Source organism: Rhinatrema bivittatum, chromosome 8 (genome assembly GCF_901001135.1).
Source record: "Rhinatrema bivittatum chromosome 8, aRhiBiv1.1, whole genome shotgun sequence".
Taxonomy (NCBI): domain Eukaryota; kingdom Metazoa; phylum Chordata; class Amphibia; order Gymnophiona; family Rhinatrematidae; genus Rhinatrema; species Rhinatrema bivittatum.
The window spans coordinates 272,950,247-272,968,144 of NC_042622.1; the positions used below are offsets into that span (position 1 = coordinate 272,950,247).

A 17,898-nucleotide genomic window follows, 5' to 3' on the forward strand; every position below is an offset into this window, starting at 1 on the left:
AATAAAACTTTACATACAGCATAAAATAAATATTTAAAACAAAATATGTATGTATGAAATTGTAAAATTTGCGTCAAGCTGCCTCACCCAAATACCTCAACAAGCAGTGTCTTCAAAGTCTTTCTGAGCACCTTTAAATCCTGTTCCTGCTGAAGTGCAACTGGCAACTTGTTCCATTCAGCAACTGCTGCTGAAGAAAATGCCTCACTAAATTTTTTAACCAGGGGAATAGTCAACAAATTAGTACTCTGACCTCAGAGCTCTCGCAGGGGTATTTAATTCACTATAGTCCCTTAAATACACAAGGAGAGGGGTTCTTCTGTATCCTAAAAACAATAGTCGCCAACCTAAAATGCATTCTCCATGTAACTGGGAGCCAATGCAGGTTCTTTAGTACTTGGGGTTACATGTTCTTTCCTAGATAATCCTGTCAACACTCGGGCTGCTGCATTTTGTGCCAACTGCAGAACACGTATCAACTTTTCTGGAAGCCCAACATACAGAACACAACAATAATCAAGATGACTTAAAACCAAGGCTTGTACAACCATATATTAACAAAAAAAAAAAAAGCCAAAGGTAGAAAACTTTTCAGTGGACACATCATTTTAAGTTTATAAAAAGCTGTTTTATAAGTTCAATCTACCTGTTTATTGTAAGACATCCTCTTGTCATGGTTACTGTTTAGAATGTTAACTGACTTGATTAGTAATTCTGTTACTGGAAAATCGGTATATAAAAGTGCTAAAATAAATAATATGTGAAACTTGAGGCCTCAGTCAATTGAGATTCCAAAAGCAGTCCCAAACTTTTTACCTCAGTGTGGACTGGAACAGCTAGGTCTTTAGAAATCCACACCTTTCCCTAGTTCTTCATATACAAATATTTACCTATCCACAAAATGTTTTTTGCATGTTTAAAAATAAATGATGATTTGTTAACCATGCCTGAAACTTACTATGTCTTGCAATCAAGCCTCTGGAACATCACCACTTACACCACATGGCAAAAAAAAAATGGGATATCGTCGGCGTATATAAAATATTTGACATTCAATGAAGAAAGAAAAGCTCCAATTGGAGCTAAATAAATGTTAAAAAGCACTGACTATAGTGCTGAACCCTGTGGCACCCCCATCGAATCTTATGCCTTGCAGAGTATGTTTGACCCATCTGAACTCTTTGTTAGATATGAACAAAATCACTTCAACACTGTACCACCTATGCCTTGAGCACACAGGCTTTCTAATGAAATCTCATGGTGGATGGTGTAGAAGGCTGCTAAGCCTAGTTGGATCAGGATACCCAAGGTGCCCCGATCCAAACAACCCAATAACATATCCATAAGACAGAGCAAAAAGTATTCTGTAGAGCGATTTCTCCGGAAACCATATTGATACATGTCTATTCTGCACAAAATATTCCAGTTGCTCAAACACGGTTTTCTCCAAAACCTTTAGCTATGGTGGTAAGTTTGATACTGGGTGGTAATTTGCCAAATCAAAAGATGGCAAATTTAACATCCTTTTTGATGGGCCTTACGGTATCCTGTTTCCAGATCTATGGAACTTCCACCTCACTCAAAGATCTATTTATCATTGTTTTTATTATATCAAAAGTAACATCTTTCAAATTAACAAGTTGGAAAGAACAGGGATCTAGCATAGACTGTTTTGGGGAATTTGCCAGGTTCTTATGGCCTGGATTGGCCACTGTTGGAAACAGGACGCTGGGCTTGATTGACCCTTGGTCTGACCCAGTATGGCATGTTCTAAGAAACCTGATTTCACACCAGCCACTTTTTAGAATCTACTTCCTTTAAGGAAATTGACTCAAAGCCTGTCCATTCACTCTGCAAAGAGCAGTTTGAGGTGCAGTCCAAATTATTCATTATAGGACCAATTTGTTGCTGCAAATAAAGCACTTTATCTTCAAAATAATCTCCCAATGTCACCAATTAAGCATACATTAATCTTCCCGCTTCGACTACAGACGTCTGCCAGACCTATAAGATCAGCACACAAAGGCACACTCCATGTCCTCCCTCCAAGACCGCTCTCAGAAAACGGGCCCTCTCCACAGCAGGACCCACACAATGGAATTCTCTACCACCTGACCTGCGCCTAGAAACCTGCCAAAAGACATTAAAAAAAAAAAAAAAAAAAAAAGCTTAAGACCTGGCTCTTCAGCTAAGCGTTTCCCTGAAGAACTGAAGCACGCCATAAGACTCTTGATACCTCACCGCATTACTTAACACAGTTATCGTTGTTGTTGTTTTAATATTATTAACGCTATTACTCATTCTCCACCTCTATTCTTGTTTGTGACTCTCTCTAGAGTTGTTTCTCCAGGTTAAATTCCCCTGTTTATTGTAATTCCAACTAAAGTTATATGTAAACAGACACGATATGATTTTTCATGAGCATCGGTATATAAAACCTCTTAAATACAGGTCTCTACAATAGCTGGCTTTAATGACAAATGCTTTACTATATATTAAACGGTTCTAAAGGTTTATTAAAAGATTATTCCAGCTATAATCACACAGTAAACCTTTTTAGCCTTAAGACAACAGTCACGATATCCCTTCAAAGCCATCTTATAAGCATCTGAAGATGCCTCACGCTTCTCCTTTCTCCAGCGTTTTTCTAACTTCTTAACTGATCTCTTAACAGCCACAAGGGGCCCTTTCCCTTTTCTCGATTTATTGACCTCATTGGAGGAGCCACCTGATCATAAATTTGCTCCAGTAAAGAATGCCACTTATCTGCCATTGCGGTAAAAGACAATCCATCCCAATTATCCATGTCTATTTTATCAAGCCAGCAAGTTTTAAATTTCTTATCCACATTTGGCCTTCTAAATCTTTTCTTTTACAGTACTTCTATTGATTTAATTCATGCCTATTCCTAATGAAAACTAAATCAGGGACATCCCTTAAGAGATGTTGATCAACATCCCTGCCCAACAGGTCCAAGGTATGCCATGCCCTGTATGTAGGCCCTGAGATCATTTGTACCATCAATAATGCTTATAACAGGAGTAAAAGTTCCTGCATACCAGGTGAAATCTCATCAAAATGTAGGTTAAAATCCCCAGCTATTATTAACTTCTTAAACCTTAGTGATAGTGTGCTCACAAATTCATATAAAGATTGCAAATGTTCTTGCCTTTGCCCTGGTGGGGGAGTAAATGGTACAAATGAACCAATCATGAAATTTAATCAACAATGCTTAGAGAGGCATTGCTACATCCTGAGCTATTTTGGTTATCATAAGATTTTTTTTAAAAAGATCATAATCCCTCCCTCTTTTTTATTTCCCCCTTGCTTGTTCAGTATATGAATAACCTTCAGGGCAAGCACTATTCATCAGTGCAATATCATGTTTCTGATGCCAGGTCTCCACAACATCCAAATGATCAGTGAGCAAGCAATTCATAATAAACTCCCCCTTATTCTGAATAGAGCGTGTGTTAATGTATCCAATATTAAACAGATGATCCCAAGATAGATTTGTTCCATAATTTAAAAAATCAGCGACCTGAGAATATCTTAAAACTCTGATGGAGTCCTTAAAACCCTTGACTAAACCAGAATGACATCCTCTTCCCATAACCACTGGAATCATGGTCATCAAAAAATAAAAAAATACAGCTCACCCTGAAGCAGAACATAACTTTCTAATCTTCCTGTTACTTTAACAGAACAAACTCCAGGGCCCAAAGTTCAGAAGCCCATTAAGGGGCTCACAATAATAACAGTCTAGGCAACCAACCGTTACCCAAACAGGGTAAGACACTAAAAATATAAATCGCAAACCTTCACCAATCCAAAACTCATCTGTGCACAAAGGAGCATGCTCCTGAGTTGTTCTCCTTCGCGCACTGGCATGTGGCACCCCAGATATCTCTGCAGGCTAGATATGGAGGACCTTCAAGGACATCACTAAGGGGGCAGGATTATGTTCGGCCTCTGGCAGAGAAAGGAAGGAAAGCCTCTTTAAAAAAAAAAAAAAAAACAAACAAAAAAAAACAGCCACCTGAGAAAATCACAAAAAAGAAGATTCCAGCACTTTAAAATGGAAGCAGCAGAAAAGTTCACTGGTATTACAAGCAGAGTAGAGTGTGTGTTACTCCTCAGTTCCTGATAGGGATGTGAATCGTGTGCCCGATCGTTTTAACGATCTGGATCAGCTGGGGGGGGGAGAAAAAAATTGGATCGGCATGATTTTTTTTTTTTTAAATCATTTTTCTGAATAATGCGCACTAACGCGAGTTAGTGCGCACTATCAAAAATTTTTACTTAATGGTTTAAAAGTAACATTTGAGGAAATGTATGTTAGCTAGAGGTGCACACTAAGCCGCGCATGCTTGGTGCTGTCCCCCGTGGCCATTTTGCTACCAGATATAGCACGCACTAGCCAGAAAGAGAGAAAAAGTTCCAGCAGGCTGCAGCAGTGCCAGTGCCAGCAGTAGCCAGTCTAGCCTCAGCCTGCTCTTTAAATTTAACCCCTGTAAATATAATAAATTAATAATGTTTTTTGTTTAGTTTTTCTATAGTATGTTAATGTTTTGAAGCTCAGGTTGCAAGTTTCTGTATTAAATGTTTTGTTTCACTAAAGTAGAATATAGAGAAGTACTTGATTTCATGTTATGTAAAGTTTCTTTAGTTTAATACACAAAGTACTTAATTTTATTTTATTCTACTCTAGTGAAAAAAAAGAAGTTTAGTTTAACACAGGAACTGCAAACTTGAGCACAGTGAATGGGGGGGGGGGGGGGGAAGAGGGATGTGAAGGGGGAGACAGCCCCTGCATTCAGCAGCTCTGATTTTCTGAAGAGATCTGTCCTTCAGAGACCAGGGAGTGGGACTGCTTGGCCCTTCATCTCCCCCTTCCTTTCCCTTCCCTTTGTCAAGCTACTAACAGTTTCCATTTCCCATCCCCCATATATTAAACCATCACCTCAGTGGGAACCTTGGTAACATCAATAGATAAGAGGGCAGCCAATAGGAATACATATTCATTCCTAACTGACCTTAACTGACCTGAAAAGTGTCAAATTGTATCATTTTCTGTCAGTGCGCACTAACTTCCTGTCAGTGCGCACTAACCCGATTAACGATTTTTTAACTATTAATGACGATATTAAAAATATCGGACGATAATTTAAAAAAGTTAAAAAAAAACAAAAAACGATTCACATCCCTAGTTCCTGATTTGTCCAGCCTGCCTTGTACAGCTTTGCTTTGCCAGTCTTGTCCAGTGTCTCTTGTTTCTTCATCCATCCTTGGTGTGACCTCCCTCCCAGTACAGATCTCTTGCATTGGATCTGACCTCGCTCGTCTGCTACCTGTCACGACCTGGGGGGGGGGGGGGGTCCGTGTGGCAACACAGCATGCATGATGATGTCACCAGATTGTGTGGTGCGCCAATGACATCATCCAGCCTCGCTACAGTTCATTCCACCCCTCCATAAGATAACCACTGCCCTGCAACCCCTGTTGAATCCTCTCCTCCCAGCTCTTTTGGGAGTGTGGACATCAGGTTACTTGCAGATTCTGTGGATCCCTATGGTACTGCTTATTACATAGTCCAATTTCTGCTTCATGTTTTTTTTTCCTCCTGTCCTTTATTTGTAAATGGATTTAATATAATCATACAGGACCAACAAGAGGAAACTATCAGTGTACAAAGAATAAAGATTCAAATTTTTTAATTTAATTAAATGATCTGCAAAATTTAACTTGTTGTATTTAATACTAGTTATGTCACATTTAATTTATAAGAGGAAAGAAAATAGTTTAATTCATATTAAATAACATAGCAGTAAACACCAGTAAACTCTCCATTCTTTGAATCAAGAAGAAACGTCACTTCACATTCTTACTATTCTGCTTCACACAGTCTGTCAGAGTAAAAATGCAGAATCCTAACACTAGTATCCCATTATTTTGAACTTATTCTTATCAATTCAGTAACAAACTTTCTAACCACTAGCACTTTCACTCACCATCATCGCATGCTTTTTACCTTCAAACGCTATCTCCATAATAGATTTAATACTTATATAGAATACACTTTAAAGGAAGAAAGAAATGTGATTGCAGATAAACACAAGAAAGAATGCAAAGCATTTCAGAAGAGAGAAGCATTTGGAACCTGGAAAGGCAGCTGGAATATATGAAATGGATTTGAACATTTTGTAATTAGAAACAGACAGACTGGAGAATCAAACTAACTTAAAATAGAGACCGGGCAGGGAAAAATTCTAATGTAAGACCCCTTACACTCATCTCTTATCCTATATATTGAGAATTGAATTGCAATATTAATTGCAATGGAGCTAATGTTACTTTGCTCTTTTGTGTATGATGACTAAGGTGTCTGGTGATCCTGAGAACTGGGAAGGAAGGAGGAGGGGAGAAGCAACTCCCGCTCAGGCGTGGAGCTGTTGGTGCAAGGGAAGGGGATAGAGATGGTATAATTGGTTTGGGATCCCTTCTCTGAGACTTCTTGAGTTCATGCTGTAAAGACTTAATCCGGGTGTCCCATGTGTGTGTGTTTGTTTTAAACCCTTACCGAGAACCAGAGGGGGTGACTCCCATTCTTATCTTTCTCTTACCCTCTTTGGAGCTTTTCCCCTTTCTGAACATTGTCACACAGTAAACACCAGACAAAAGAAAAACATGCTAAAAACCTATAAACCATTACTTCTTCAATAGACAGTTAAAAAGAAACTTTGATCATTCATTCACATACTTATAAGACCATGATACATGCATTACCCAGATTTATAGACATTCATGCAGTTCCTTATTCACTATAGGCAATCATATGTATGCAGCTGCACACAACAAACACTCCCACATTTAAAAGCATACATTCTTATTTGGATATCCTCCACATTAATATCACTAGTATAATTTATGATCTGATACAACATTGTGCCTAGACTTAATCAAATACTCACCCTTGTTAACTGTCTTGGTGGGGGGGGTGCTTTCCAAAGTTAATGATCTAGGGGTAAATGAAACAGATTTCAACAAGTGATGGAGCAATGGACACTCCATGCTCTAGATCATCTTGAGGTTCTGCTCTACATAAGCAAAATAAATATAAACAAAAACTAAACTCAAAAACCCCAGATAAAACAAATTTCTGTCACCTTCTGGGATTCTGTAATAAATGCCCAAATCAGTGGGGGAAGGAGTGAAAAGAGGACTCTTCATACAGGAAGCAAGGCAAGGAATGAGCCCTTTACTTACCAACCAGTTATGACACCCTATACCCCCCCTTCTTTTCACTCCAAGTCCCATCTGGGGTGCCAAAATTGTTGTGTGCTGTAAATAAAACTTAACACCGGCAGCTAAAAGAGAGATCTCTATTGAGATATCTCAGGAAAGTGCAATTACCAGCAAAGGCAATTCAGGAGTAATCTCAGAATGTTAATGATACAATAGGTTAAACTGGGCACCACCTCTAACTTACACACCAATGAGATTTTTTTCATTAAATTTCCTAATTGGTTGGCATATAATTTTCTCATGTATGATAATAAGACTGAATTCTTGTAAGTTGTGATTTCTTGTAACTTGAGTTCAGACGGCAGAAACAAAACTCCGAGCTGACTCTTACCATACCTCTTAACCTTTTAGCATATATTCTAGCATTTCAGCAGCCTTGGATAATCTTTACAGGTCTGATCAATGCAGTCTGATTGCTTTCATTATCTTTTATTTCTTCACTGCCACCAAACTAATCTGGCTTCATAGGAAAATCTTTGCAAAGCACTTTTACATAAAAAGTATTATTAAGAGCATGAAAGAATGAAAGTTCTACTTTTAATCGATTCTTCCATTTTTAAAAACATTTTCTTTTCTAGCTGCGGGAAAGTACTGTTGGGCTGCAAGACAAAGATTTACCAGCCAGACAGTGATGGAAGTGGGGAAATCCTATTCTGGGGAAGGCATGTGTTCATGGGATATCTGAAAATGGAGGATAAGATCAGAGAGGCTTTGGATGATGAGGGCTGGCTACATTCAGGAGATCTGGGAAAGCATGATGAGAGTGAATTCCTGTTCATTACTGGCAGAATTAAAGGTAAATATTCCCCAGTTTGATGGTAGAAATGAGCAAATACTGGGTTGTTTTTTTTCTTGGTTATAAAAATGTTTGAAGCAATTTTTTTTCTTCAATATTTATATGGAGAAGGAAAACCTGGGTTATTGTCTTTCATAATCTATGGAGGGTAATTTTCAAACATCCTGCATAATTTATGCTGCATAATTTGTACATATGACACCAGTTTTCACACACTTAAGTTTGCTTTGTAAATGATCTCATTAATTTTATTCTGCATAAGTTCCGTCTGCTATTTGGTGTGCACAAAATTTTCTTAGATTTACATGCATACAGGTGAAACTTACAAAGTGTGTGCATAAATTCAAAACCCGCCCCAGCTATATCCCCCAGGAAAGTCAGTTAGTAAGGCAGTTAGTGTTTATTTTTAATAGTTTGTAAGGCAGCTAATAAGCAGAAGTTAGTGTTTTTATATATATATATATATATATATATCTATATATATATATATATATATATATATATATATATAAAAAATCAGAACAGCAGTGAATCACTCAGGACAACTAACTGTAGTGTGAATCTCCAAAGGGATTGTTTTGTACTAATTTACCTTAGAAGCACATTATATATTGCAAGGGAAGAGCTCAGTAACCCACATTCCAGTGGGAGCACTGAGAGGAAAGGATCACCTTTTTACTTTTTCCTAGAAGCCTCTCATGAGGAATTTTGTCAAACGCCTTCTGAAAATCCAAGTATATTACATCTACCGGTTCACCTTTATCCACATGTTTATTAACTCCTTCAAAAAAGTGAAGCAGATTTGTGAGGCAAGACTTGCCTTGGGTAAAGCCATGCTGACTTTGTTCCATTAAACCATGTCTTTCTATGTTCTGTGATTTTGAAGTTTAGAAGACTTTCCACTATTTTTCCTGGCCCTGAAGTCAGGCTAACCAGTCTGTAGTTTCCCGTATCGCCCCTGGAGCCCTTTTTAAATATTGGGGTTACATTAGCCACCCTCCAGTCTTCAGGTATACTGGATGATTTTAATGATAAGGTTACAAATTTTTACTAATAGGTCTGAAATTTCATTTTTTAGTTCCTTCAGAACTCTGGGGTGTATACCATCCGGTCCAGGTGACTTACTACTCTTCAGTTTGTCAATCAGGTCTACCACATCGTCTAGGTTCACTGTGATTTGATTCAGTCCATCTGAATCATTACCCATGAAAACCTTCTCCATTATGGGTACCTCCCCAACATCCTCTTCAGTAAACACCGAAGCAAAGAAATCATTTAATCTTTTTCTCTATGGCCTTATCTTCTCTAAGTGCCCCTTTAACCCCTCGATCATCTAACGGTCCAACTGACTCCCTCACAGGCTTTCTGCTTCGGATATATTTTAAAAAGTTTTTACTGTGAGTTTTTGCCTCTACGGCCAAATTCTTTTCAAATTCCCTCTTAGCCTGTCTTATCAATGTCTTACATTCTAACTTGCCAACGTTTAAGCATTATCCTATTTTTTTCTGTTGGCTCCTTCTTCCAATTTTTAAATAAAGATCTTTTGGCTAAAATAGCTTCTTTCACCTCCCCTTTTAACCATGCCGGTAATCGTTTTGCCTTCTTTCCACCTTTCTTAATGTGTGGAATACATCTGGACTGTGCTTCTAGAATGGTATTTAACAATGACCATGCCTCCTGCACATTTTTTTACTTTTGTAGCTGCTCCTTTCAGTTTTTTTCTAACAATTTTTCTCATTTTATCAAAGTTTCCCTTTTGAAAGGTTAGCACGAGAGCCGTGGATTTGCATATTGTTCCTCTTCCAGTCATTAATTCAAATTTGATCATATGATCACTATTGCCAAATGGCCTCACCACAGTTACCTCTCTCACCAAGTCCTGTGTTCCACTAAGAATTAGATCTAAAATTGCTCCCTCTCTCTGTTCCTGAACCAATTGCTCCATAAAGCTATCATTTATTCCTTCCAGGAATGTTATCTCTCTAGCGTGTCCCGATGATACATTTACCCAGTCAATATTGGGGTAATTGAAGTCTACTATATAAGAACAGTTAATTATTAAGTGCAACGAACTACACTTGTCTCACAAAATAAACGTCGCATAGATTATAATTTTTTAGATTTTTTTATGTGCATAGAATTTATCTGGAACAGTGGACCATCATAACACCCTTGTTTAAACCCATGTTTAAACATGACCCTGTAAGGTTGAAAGTGTGGCTTACTGCCTAAAAAACCAAGGGTGTTATGATGGTCCACTGTTCCAGATAAATTCTATGCACATAAAAAAATCTAAAAAATTATAATCTATGCGACGTTTATTTTGTGAGGTAATTGAAGTCTCCCATTATTACCGCACTACCAATTTGGTTAGCTTCCCTAATTTCTCTTAGCATTTCACTGTCTGTCTCACCATCTTGACCAGGTGGACGGTAGTATACTCCTATCACTATAGTCTTCCCCGACACACAAGGGATTTCTACCCATAAAGATTCAATTTTGCATTTAGTCTCATGCAGGATGTATATCCTGTTGGACTCTATGCCATCCTGGACATAAAGCGCCACACCGCCTCCTGGGTGCTCCTCTTTGTCATTGCGATATAACTTGTACCACAGTATAGCACTGTCCCATTGGTTATCCTCCTTCCACCATGTCTCTGAGATGCCAATTAAGTCTATGTCATCATTTACTGCTATACATTCTAATTCTCCCATCTTACTTCTTAGACTTCTGGCATTAGCATACAAACATTTCAAAGTTTGTTTTTTGTTTGTATTTTCATTCTGCTTTTTAATTAATAGGGATAAGTTAGAATTTTTTAGCTCAGGTGAGTTTTTAGTTACAGGCACTTGGACTGCTTTTCTTATTATTGGAACCTCACTGTCGGGATGCCCTAATTCTAATGCATCATTAGTATCCTTTAAAGATACCTCTCTCCGAACCATGCGCTGCTGAGCGACTGTCGGCTTTCCCCTTTGTTCTAGTTTAAAAGCTGCTCTATCTCCTTTTTAAAGTTTAGCACCAGCAGTCTGGTTTCACCCTGGTTAAGGTGGAGCCCATCCCTTCGGAAAAGACTTCCCCCTTCCCCAAAAGGTTCCCCAGTTCCTAACAAAACTGAATCCCTCTTCCTTGCACCATAGTCTCATCCACGCCCTGAGACTCCGGAGCTCTGCCTGCCTCTGGTGACCGCGTGGAACAGGGAGCATTTCAGAGAATGCTACCCTGGAGGTTCTGGATTTAAGCTTTCTACCTAAGATCCTAAATTTGGCTTCCAGAACCTCCCTCCTACATTTTCCTATGTCGTTGGTGCCCACATGTACCACAACAGCCGGCTCTTCCCCAGCATGGACTAAAATCCTATCTAGGTGACGTGTGAGGTCCGCCACCTTCGTACCAGGTAGGCATGTTACCAGGCGATCCTCACGCCCACCAGCCACCCAGCTATCTACATTCCTAATAATCGAATCACCAACTATGATGACCAACCTAAGCCTTCCCTCCTGGGCAGTAGGCCTTGGGGAGATATCCTCAGCGCGAAAGGACAATGCATTACCTGGAGAGCAGGTCCTTGCTACAGGATCCTTTCCTGCTGCACCCGGTTGATGCTCTCCAATCATGAGACCTTCTTTCTCCAAGGCAGCACCAGGACTGCCAGTCTGAAGTTGGGACTTGTCTACTATGTCCCTGAAGGTCTCATCTATATACCTCTGTCTGCCTCAGCTCCTCCAGGTCTGCCACTCTAGCCCCCAGAGATCGGACTCGTTCTCTGAGAGCCAGGAGCTCTTTGCATCGCATGCACATGTACAACTTCTCACTGGTGGGTAAAAAATCATACATGTGACACTTGATGCAAAAGACTGGGAGCCCCCCTCTTGCTGCTGGACTGCTGCCTTCATCTCAATTTTGATCAGTTCCTAGTTAAGTTTTAGGTTGCTATGGGAGTAGGAATGTGTCTAACGTCCTTTAAATGTATTAGTGAATTTGCTATATTTATTTATTTATTTAAGGGTTTTTTTATATACCGTGGCACGTTAGGAACATCACCTCGGTTTACAGTGGAACAAAATGCAGCAACATGCTTTACAATGAAACAAGAACTAATAATATTTGGGAAATAATGGTTAAATATACAACATGGATTGCAGATATAGAGGCTAAACTATGTACAGGAAGTGTAATCTATGTATAAGAGGTGTAATTTAATGGTTAAATATACACCATGGATTGCAGATATAGAGACTAATCTATGTACAGGAAGTGTAATTGTATTGTACATAAAGTAATATTAGGAGATCTTTACACATCTTTACACATCATCAGTTAATATTAGGTAATCCTTACATATCATCAATTAAGGTCTATTCTGGATAATGTATATAGGGGTGATCGAGGAAATGGGGTGAGGAAGAGATGTTGCCAGAGGTCAGAAGGAGTAAGATTTAGTTATGGGTATGATTGTTTAAACAGCCAAGTTTTGAGGTTTTGCTTCAATTTCTTGTGGCAGGGTTCCAGTCTTAGGTCGATGGGCATTTTATTCCAGAGGTTAGTTCCAGCTATGATAAATGAGCGCTCTCTAGTGGAGACATGTTTTGCAAGTTTGGGTGAAGGTGTCAGGAGTTTCGCCTGGTGTTGAGATCTTGTTGGTCGGTTAGTCTTATGGAATCTAAGATGCTCGGGGAACCATTGCATATTTTGGTTATGAATGGCTTTGTGTATGAGTGTGAGGGATTTATATTTTATTCTGGACGCAACTGGAAGCCAGTGTAGGGATTGGAGAAACGGGGGTAATGTCTGGTAGTGGCCTACCGGGGTCTGATCAAACTCTCAGTTTTTGTTGTTGGTGGGGTTGTTTTTTTTTTGTTTGTTTTTTTTTTGTGAAAGTGCCACCTGCCTATAAATTAAAGGATGAGCTAGGGGTGGGAAGGTTGGGAAATACAGTCTAACTTCAGTTAGTCAGCCAGAGTGACTCATTGCTCTCTTGATTAACAAATATTGGTACCTATTCAAACCAAATCACAATACCTTAACACCTTTCCAAGGTGAGTAACTGAGCTGAACTTTTCAAGCTTTTTATTTATTTATTTATTTAATTTCTTTTACTATACCGATGCTCAAGACTAGGTCTTATCGTACCGGTTTACAATGTAACTGAGGGGAAACCAGTTAACATCAAGGTAGAAAGTAAAGTTACATTAAACAGGGAGCGTAAAACCTGGGCAATGGAAGACAGTACAGAATTTAAACTAAGAAACAATTAGAGAGAGATAAATATATAATCAACAAAAACTATAAGATACGTAAACATAGATTTATCCTAGGCAGTTATTAGCATGGTATGTCCAGTGGGAGAAGGAAAGGGTGAGGTTGGGTGGGGGGGGAAGGGGAGAGGGAAAAGAGGGGGGGGGGGGGGTAGGGATTAAGGAGGGGTGGGAGAATGAGAGTCAGTGATGGTTGAGGAGATCCTTCAGCGGTAGGCTTCTGCGAACAGCCAGGTTTTCAATTTCTTTCTGAATGTTGAATGGCATTGTTCTTGGCGTAAGTCTTGGGGAAGTGAATTCCAATGTAGTGGACCTGCTGTTGAAAGAGCACGCTTGTGAATAGAGTTGTGGACAGATGATTTGTTGGGGGGGGCCTTGAGCGAACCTTTGTAGGCAGTTCTGATCGGTCTTGCGGAAGTATGTAATTCGAGTGGGAAGGTGAGTTGGAGAGTGGATTGCTGGTAGACGGATTTGTGGATGATGGTGAGAGCCTTGAAAAGTATTCTATATTGGATGGGCAGCCAGTGTAGGATTTTTAGGATTGGTGTGATATGGTCCTTGCGACGAGTGTTTGTAAGGATCCTAGCCACTGCGTTTTGCAGCATCTGAAGAGGTTTGGTGGACGAAGCGGGGAGACCAAGTAATAGAGCGTTACAATAGTCGATCTTTGAAAACAGTATGGCTTGAAGCACCGAACGGAAATCCTTGAAGTGTAAGAGCGGTCTAAGTTGCTTCAGGACCTGTAGCTTGAAGAAGCATTCTTTGGTTGTGGCGTTTGGTTGTGGCGTTTTACTTAGGTATACACTGCTCCTAGCTTATTTCTAGCTTCTGGCTACTTTTTTTTTGGGGGGGGGAAGGTTGTGTTATTTATTTATTTATTTTTAAATACAAACACTCAGTTCTGCTTACTAGCTGCCTTACAAACTTTTAAAAATAAACACTACCTACTGCTTACCGTACTAGCTGCCTTATTGACTATTTAAAAATACAGTCTAACTTGTTTATTCACTGCCTTACTGACTATTAAAAACACAAACACACTAAATAATATTCCCAAATAGTTAACTTTACCCCAATATTTTAAAAAAAGACAATGTCCCAAGCAAAAACTTACTGATTCCTTTCAGCCACCAGCAAGGTGATCCTCTCCTCTCAGTTGAACTTGTATAGCTTGATAATTATCTCTCATTGTACAAATCACATTATTCCAATATCTTCCAAAATCTCATATAGTCAAGTATCACCGTACCACAGCTCCTTAAACCTCATAGTTGGGAGACACCACTGCATATCCCATCTGAATAGTTCCACCAGCCTTGCCATATGCATAATCTTTTCTAATTTCAGATGTCAAAAAATGCGATTAAGGGATTAAATTGGTAATTGAGATTTATTGTTACAAAAGGAAGGGAGGATATAATATACTTATAGATTGAAGAGGTTAGTGTTGTAACAGCGAAAATGCTGAATGGGATTCAATAAACTTGGGAACAGTATTGTAACGGCAACATTTGCTGAGCAGGATTTGATACATTTAGTTTTGTTTTTTTTAAAAGAAACTAATATGGTAGTTGCAATGTATGTGCAACATTTACATTTGTGCAGTAAAAAGGTTTGTAATATGTGTATATGAATGTTTCCTATTTTATGAAAACATTGTATTTAATTTCGTACAAGATAGGCTTGGGTCTCTTTTTGTAATAGTTAATTTGGAATTTATTAGACCTAGGTATTCATACCTCCTCATTTGCTTATATGCATTTCCCAAACAGAAAATATCTAAGATTCCCATTAGAAGATCAGCATTTGCACAATATGGGCAGGGGTTAGGCCTTCGTGCCCCACCCCTAGTCTTGAATTAATTACCACCACGCAGTCAGAACAGAACGAAGTTTTCTTATTGGACAGATTTGGCCACATCCTCACAGCAAAAACAAAGCAATCTAGCAACAATGAAATAATATAATTATACACTCAAACATTAACACTACTATCACATAAACCCTGGTGACCAACGCCCAAAACCAATAAGCCAACAAGCCATTGGCAACACAAGATACACCTAGCCATAGAAGCCAAAGTGTATGTCAGTTGGCCTTGGTTGAGCGCTAATCCTGCCGTGCCCCTTTTCCTTTCCCCTGGCTGCCATTGAAGCGCCGGGGTCTGGATCTCAGTCAGGCTGCTGGCCCTGTCACAACCCTAGTTCCCCTCCACTTTGCTCTCCCCTGTGGGTAGCTGCCCTCAAGTCAAAATAGCATGAATGGGAGGTTTAACTTACGGGGCTCTGTTAACTCGCTGGTCACCATGCCACTGTGCCCTGGTAACAGATCCCATTTGCCAGGGGACCCCCCAACTTTTCTAGCTGCAGCCACTCTGTCTTGCAGTGTCGAACACATCCTGTAAGTCGCTGTTAAAGATATCCTAGCCTATGTCTGACAAATGCACCCCGTCTGGCCAGAACAAACCTGGGTTCTTGTCCAACAATTCACGTCGGGTGGAGAGCCCCTGAACAGTGGGCATAAATATACACATCTACCTGATAATTTTTCTTCTAGTTCTATCCACCGCCTGATGTGACCTCCCCCCCCCCCCCCCCCCTTCCAAAACCGCCTGGGGGTGATAGAGGACCGAATGATGACTGACTGTGGTAACATTCCTGACATGCTGATGAAAGTTTGGTATTTTTTGGGTCAGCTGCAAGCTACATGTAGCTGTTAAATCATTGCCTCCCAGATGGATAATCATTATGAGGGCTTGGCGGATAAAGTTTTACCATATGTAGAATGGTCGGCATCAACAGGTCCCACCTCATCACTGGAATCCCTTTCCAGATGAATGACAGGTGATGTGGGGCCATGCCCAGGTGCTCGCCCACAGGTTGAACAATGGCTCTCTTATGCTCCCACTGCAGATAAGAGTGCCTGATTATCGAGATGAAGTGCATTCATGACATCGGACCTGTAATAGACAGCATAAGTTACAAGAATAATGCCAAAAATATTCTTCCGGCCTAACATATAAACTGAACCTCCCTGAACGTCATCTGCTGATGGACATTACCTCCTTAGGCCACCGTGATAGCTGCCCCAATACGGAAGGAATGAATAACATAACCTTCCTTGGATTCGCCACTAGCCTGCAAGGCTAAACATAGCACCTTCCAGAATTGATATCAAGTAATTGGACTACTATCGGCATGTATCAGTAGCTGCCCGCTGAGAGGAGGGCGTAGCCCTAGATAGAGTTTTGTACAACGGATTGGGCAGGAGCCCTCATCGACCCATTCCTGCAAGACTATCTTGGCACCCTTTGCGTTTTTGTCGGTTTTCGACCTACGAATGCACAACACAAGCTTATGTTCTAGTGCTCCATTGGCCCGTGGCTGACTGGGCTGCTAATTCACTTACGCGTAGTGCCGCATAGAATGCTAAAGAGAGAGTGCAATGGAAAAGGTAGGCCTCGAAACCATCAAAACAATTTCTAGAGCCACCAGGAGGCGAGTTAACGGGTTGTATGTGATGGTCGCCTTAAGTCCCGAGGTCTGCCTTTTTCCTTTACCCAGCCTGTCATGAGTCTTTTCACTGGAAATAACTCAGAGCAGCTGGGGAATCCCAACACTCTGGAAAAGAATGATAGGCCTGCCAAACAGGTGGCTACCGAACATCTGGCTGTGCCCTGTTGCTTACAATACAGGATGTATCTGATCAATGAGGGAGGTGGTATGGGCCATATCCCTGATCTGACTTTGTACCGAGGAAGGTCTGGAAGTCAAACAATACTTGGCAATAGCTCTTCCTCATATTTTCAGCCAGTGAGCCTAAGATCAACTCCCAAAAGTGGGAGGGCCAAGTTGCCATAACTCCTTTGGTATAGAAGTTGAGACTATCTGCCTCTGGAGCATAGCATCTGAAAGACGCCCACTCGAAGCGGGAAACAGAATTGGCAATATTCTCAAAGTCAGGAATGTGTGCTGTGCGGCATATAATATTATAACACCAGTATGTAAGCACTGTCTGAGTGCATTAGCTTCAAAGGACCTCGCAGATAGCCTATTGATCACCTGGACCCACCAACATGTTATCTGATCTTACAATGATGCTAGACTTGGATAATACACTCCCCCACAGTTTAAGAGCAACAATGATAGGAAACAACTCCAAAAATGTCAGGCCCTTGGTAATCCCACACTTGTGTCAACTTTGGGTCCCAGAGTTTGGCACACCAGGCTCCCCTGAAATATATGCCAAAACCTATGCTGCCTGATGCCCATGTGCAATTCGTTATTCCACCTAGGGGTTCCTGCCAAAAGGTCACTCCATTGAAATCCTGGAGAAAAAGGTCCCATATATACAAGTCCTGCCTGATTGGTTTAGTAACCCTAATGAGATGATGTGTTTTTACATCTGCTGTGGCCAGGGCTAACCTATGCAAGAAAGCACTACCCATTGGGATAACCCAGGATGCAAAGCTGAGAAGCCCTATAAGGGTCTGAAACTGACGCAAGGTCACTTTCCTGGCACTACCTAAGTCCCGAAT

General features: G+C 40.2%; 1 protein-coding gene across 3 annotated transcripts in view; it reads left to right on the plus strand.

Moving 5' to 3' along the window:
* The window catches only part of ACSBG2 (acyl-CoA synthetase bubblegum family member 2), a 355,967-nt gene that overhangs the window by 291,031 nt on the left and 47,038 nt on the right, over positions 1–17,898 (plus strand). For all 3 annotated transcript variants that reach the window (XM_029610908.1, XM_029610907.1, XM_029610909.1), the window contains one exon: positions 7,884–8,101. In XM_029610908.1, coding sequence (XP_029466768.1) covers positions 7,884–8,101 — 218 coding nt within the window. The remainder of the gene's footprint in view (positions 1–7,883; positions 8,102–17,898) is intronic.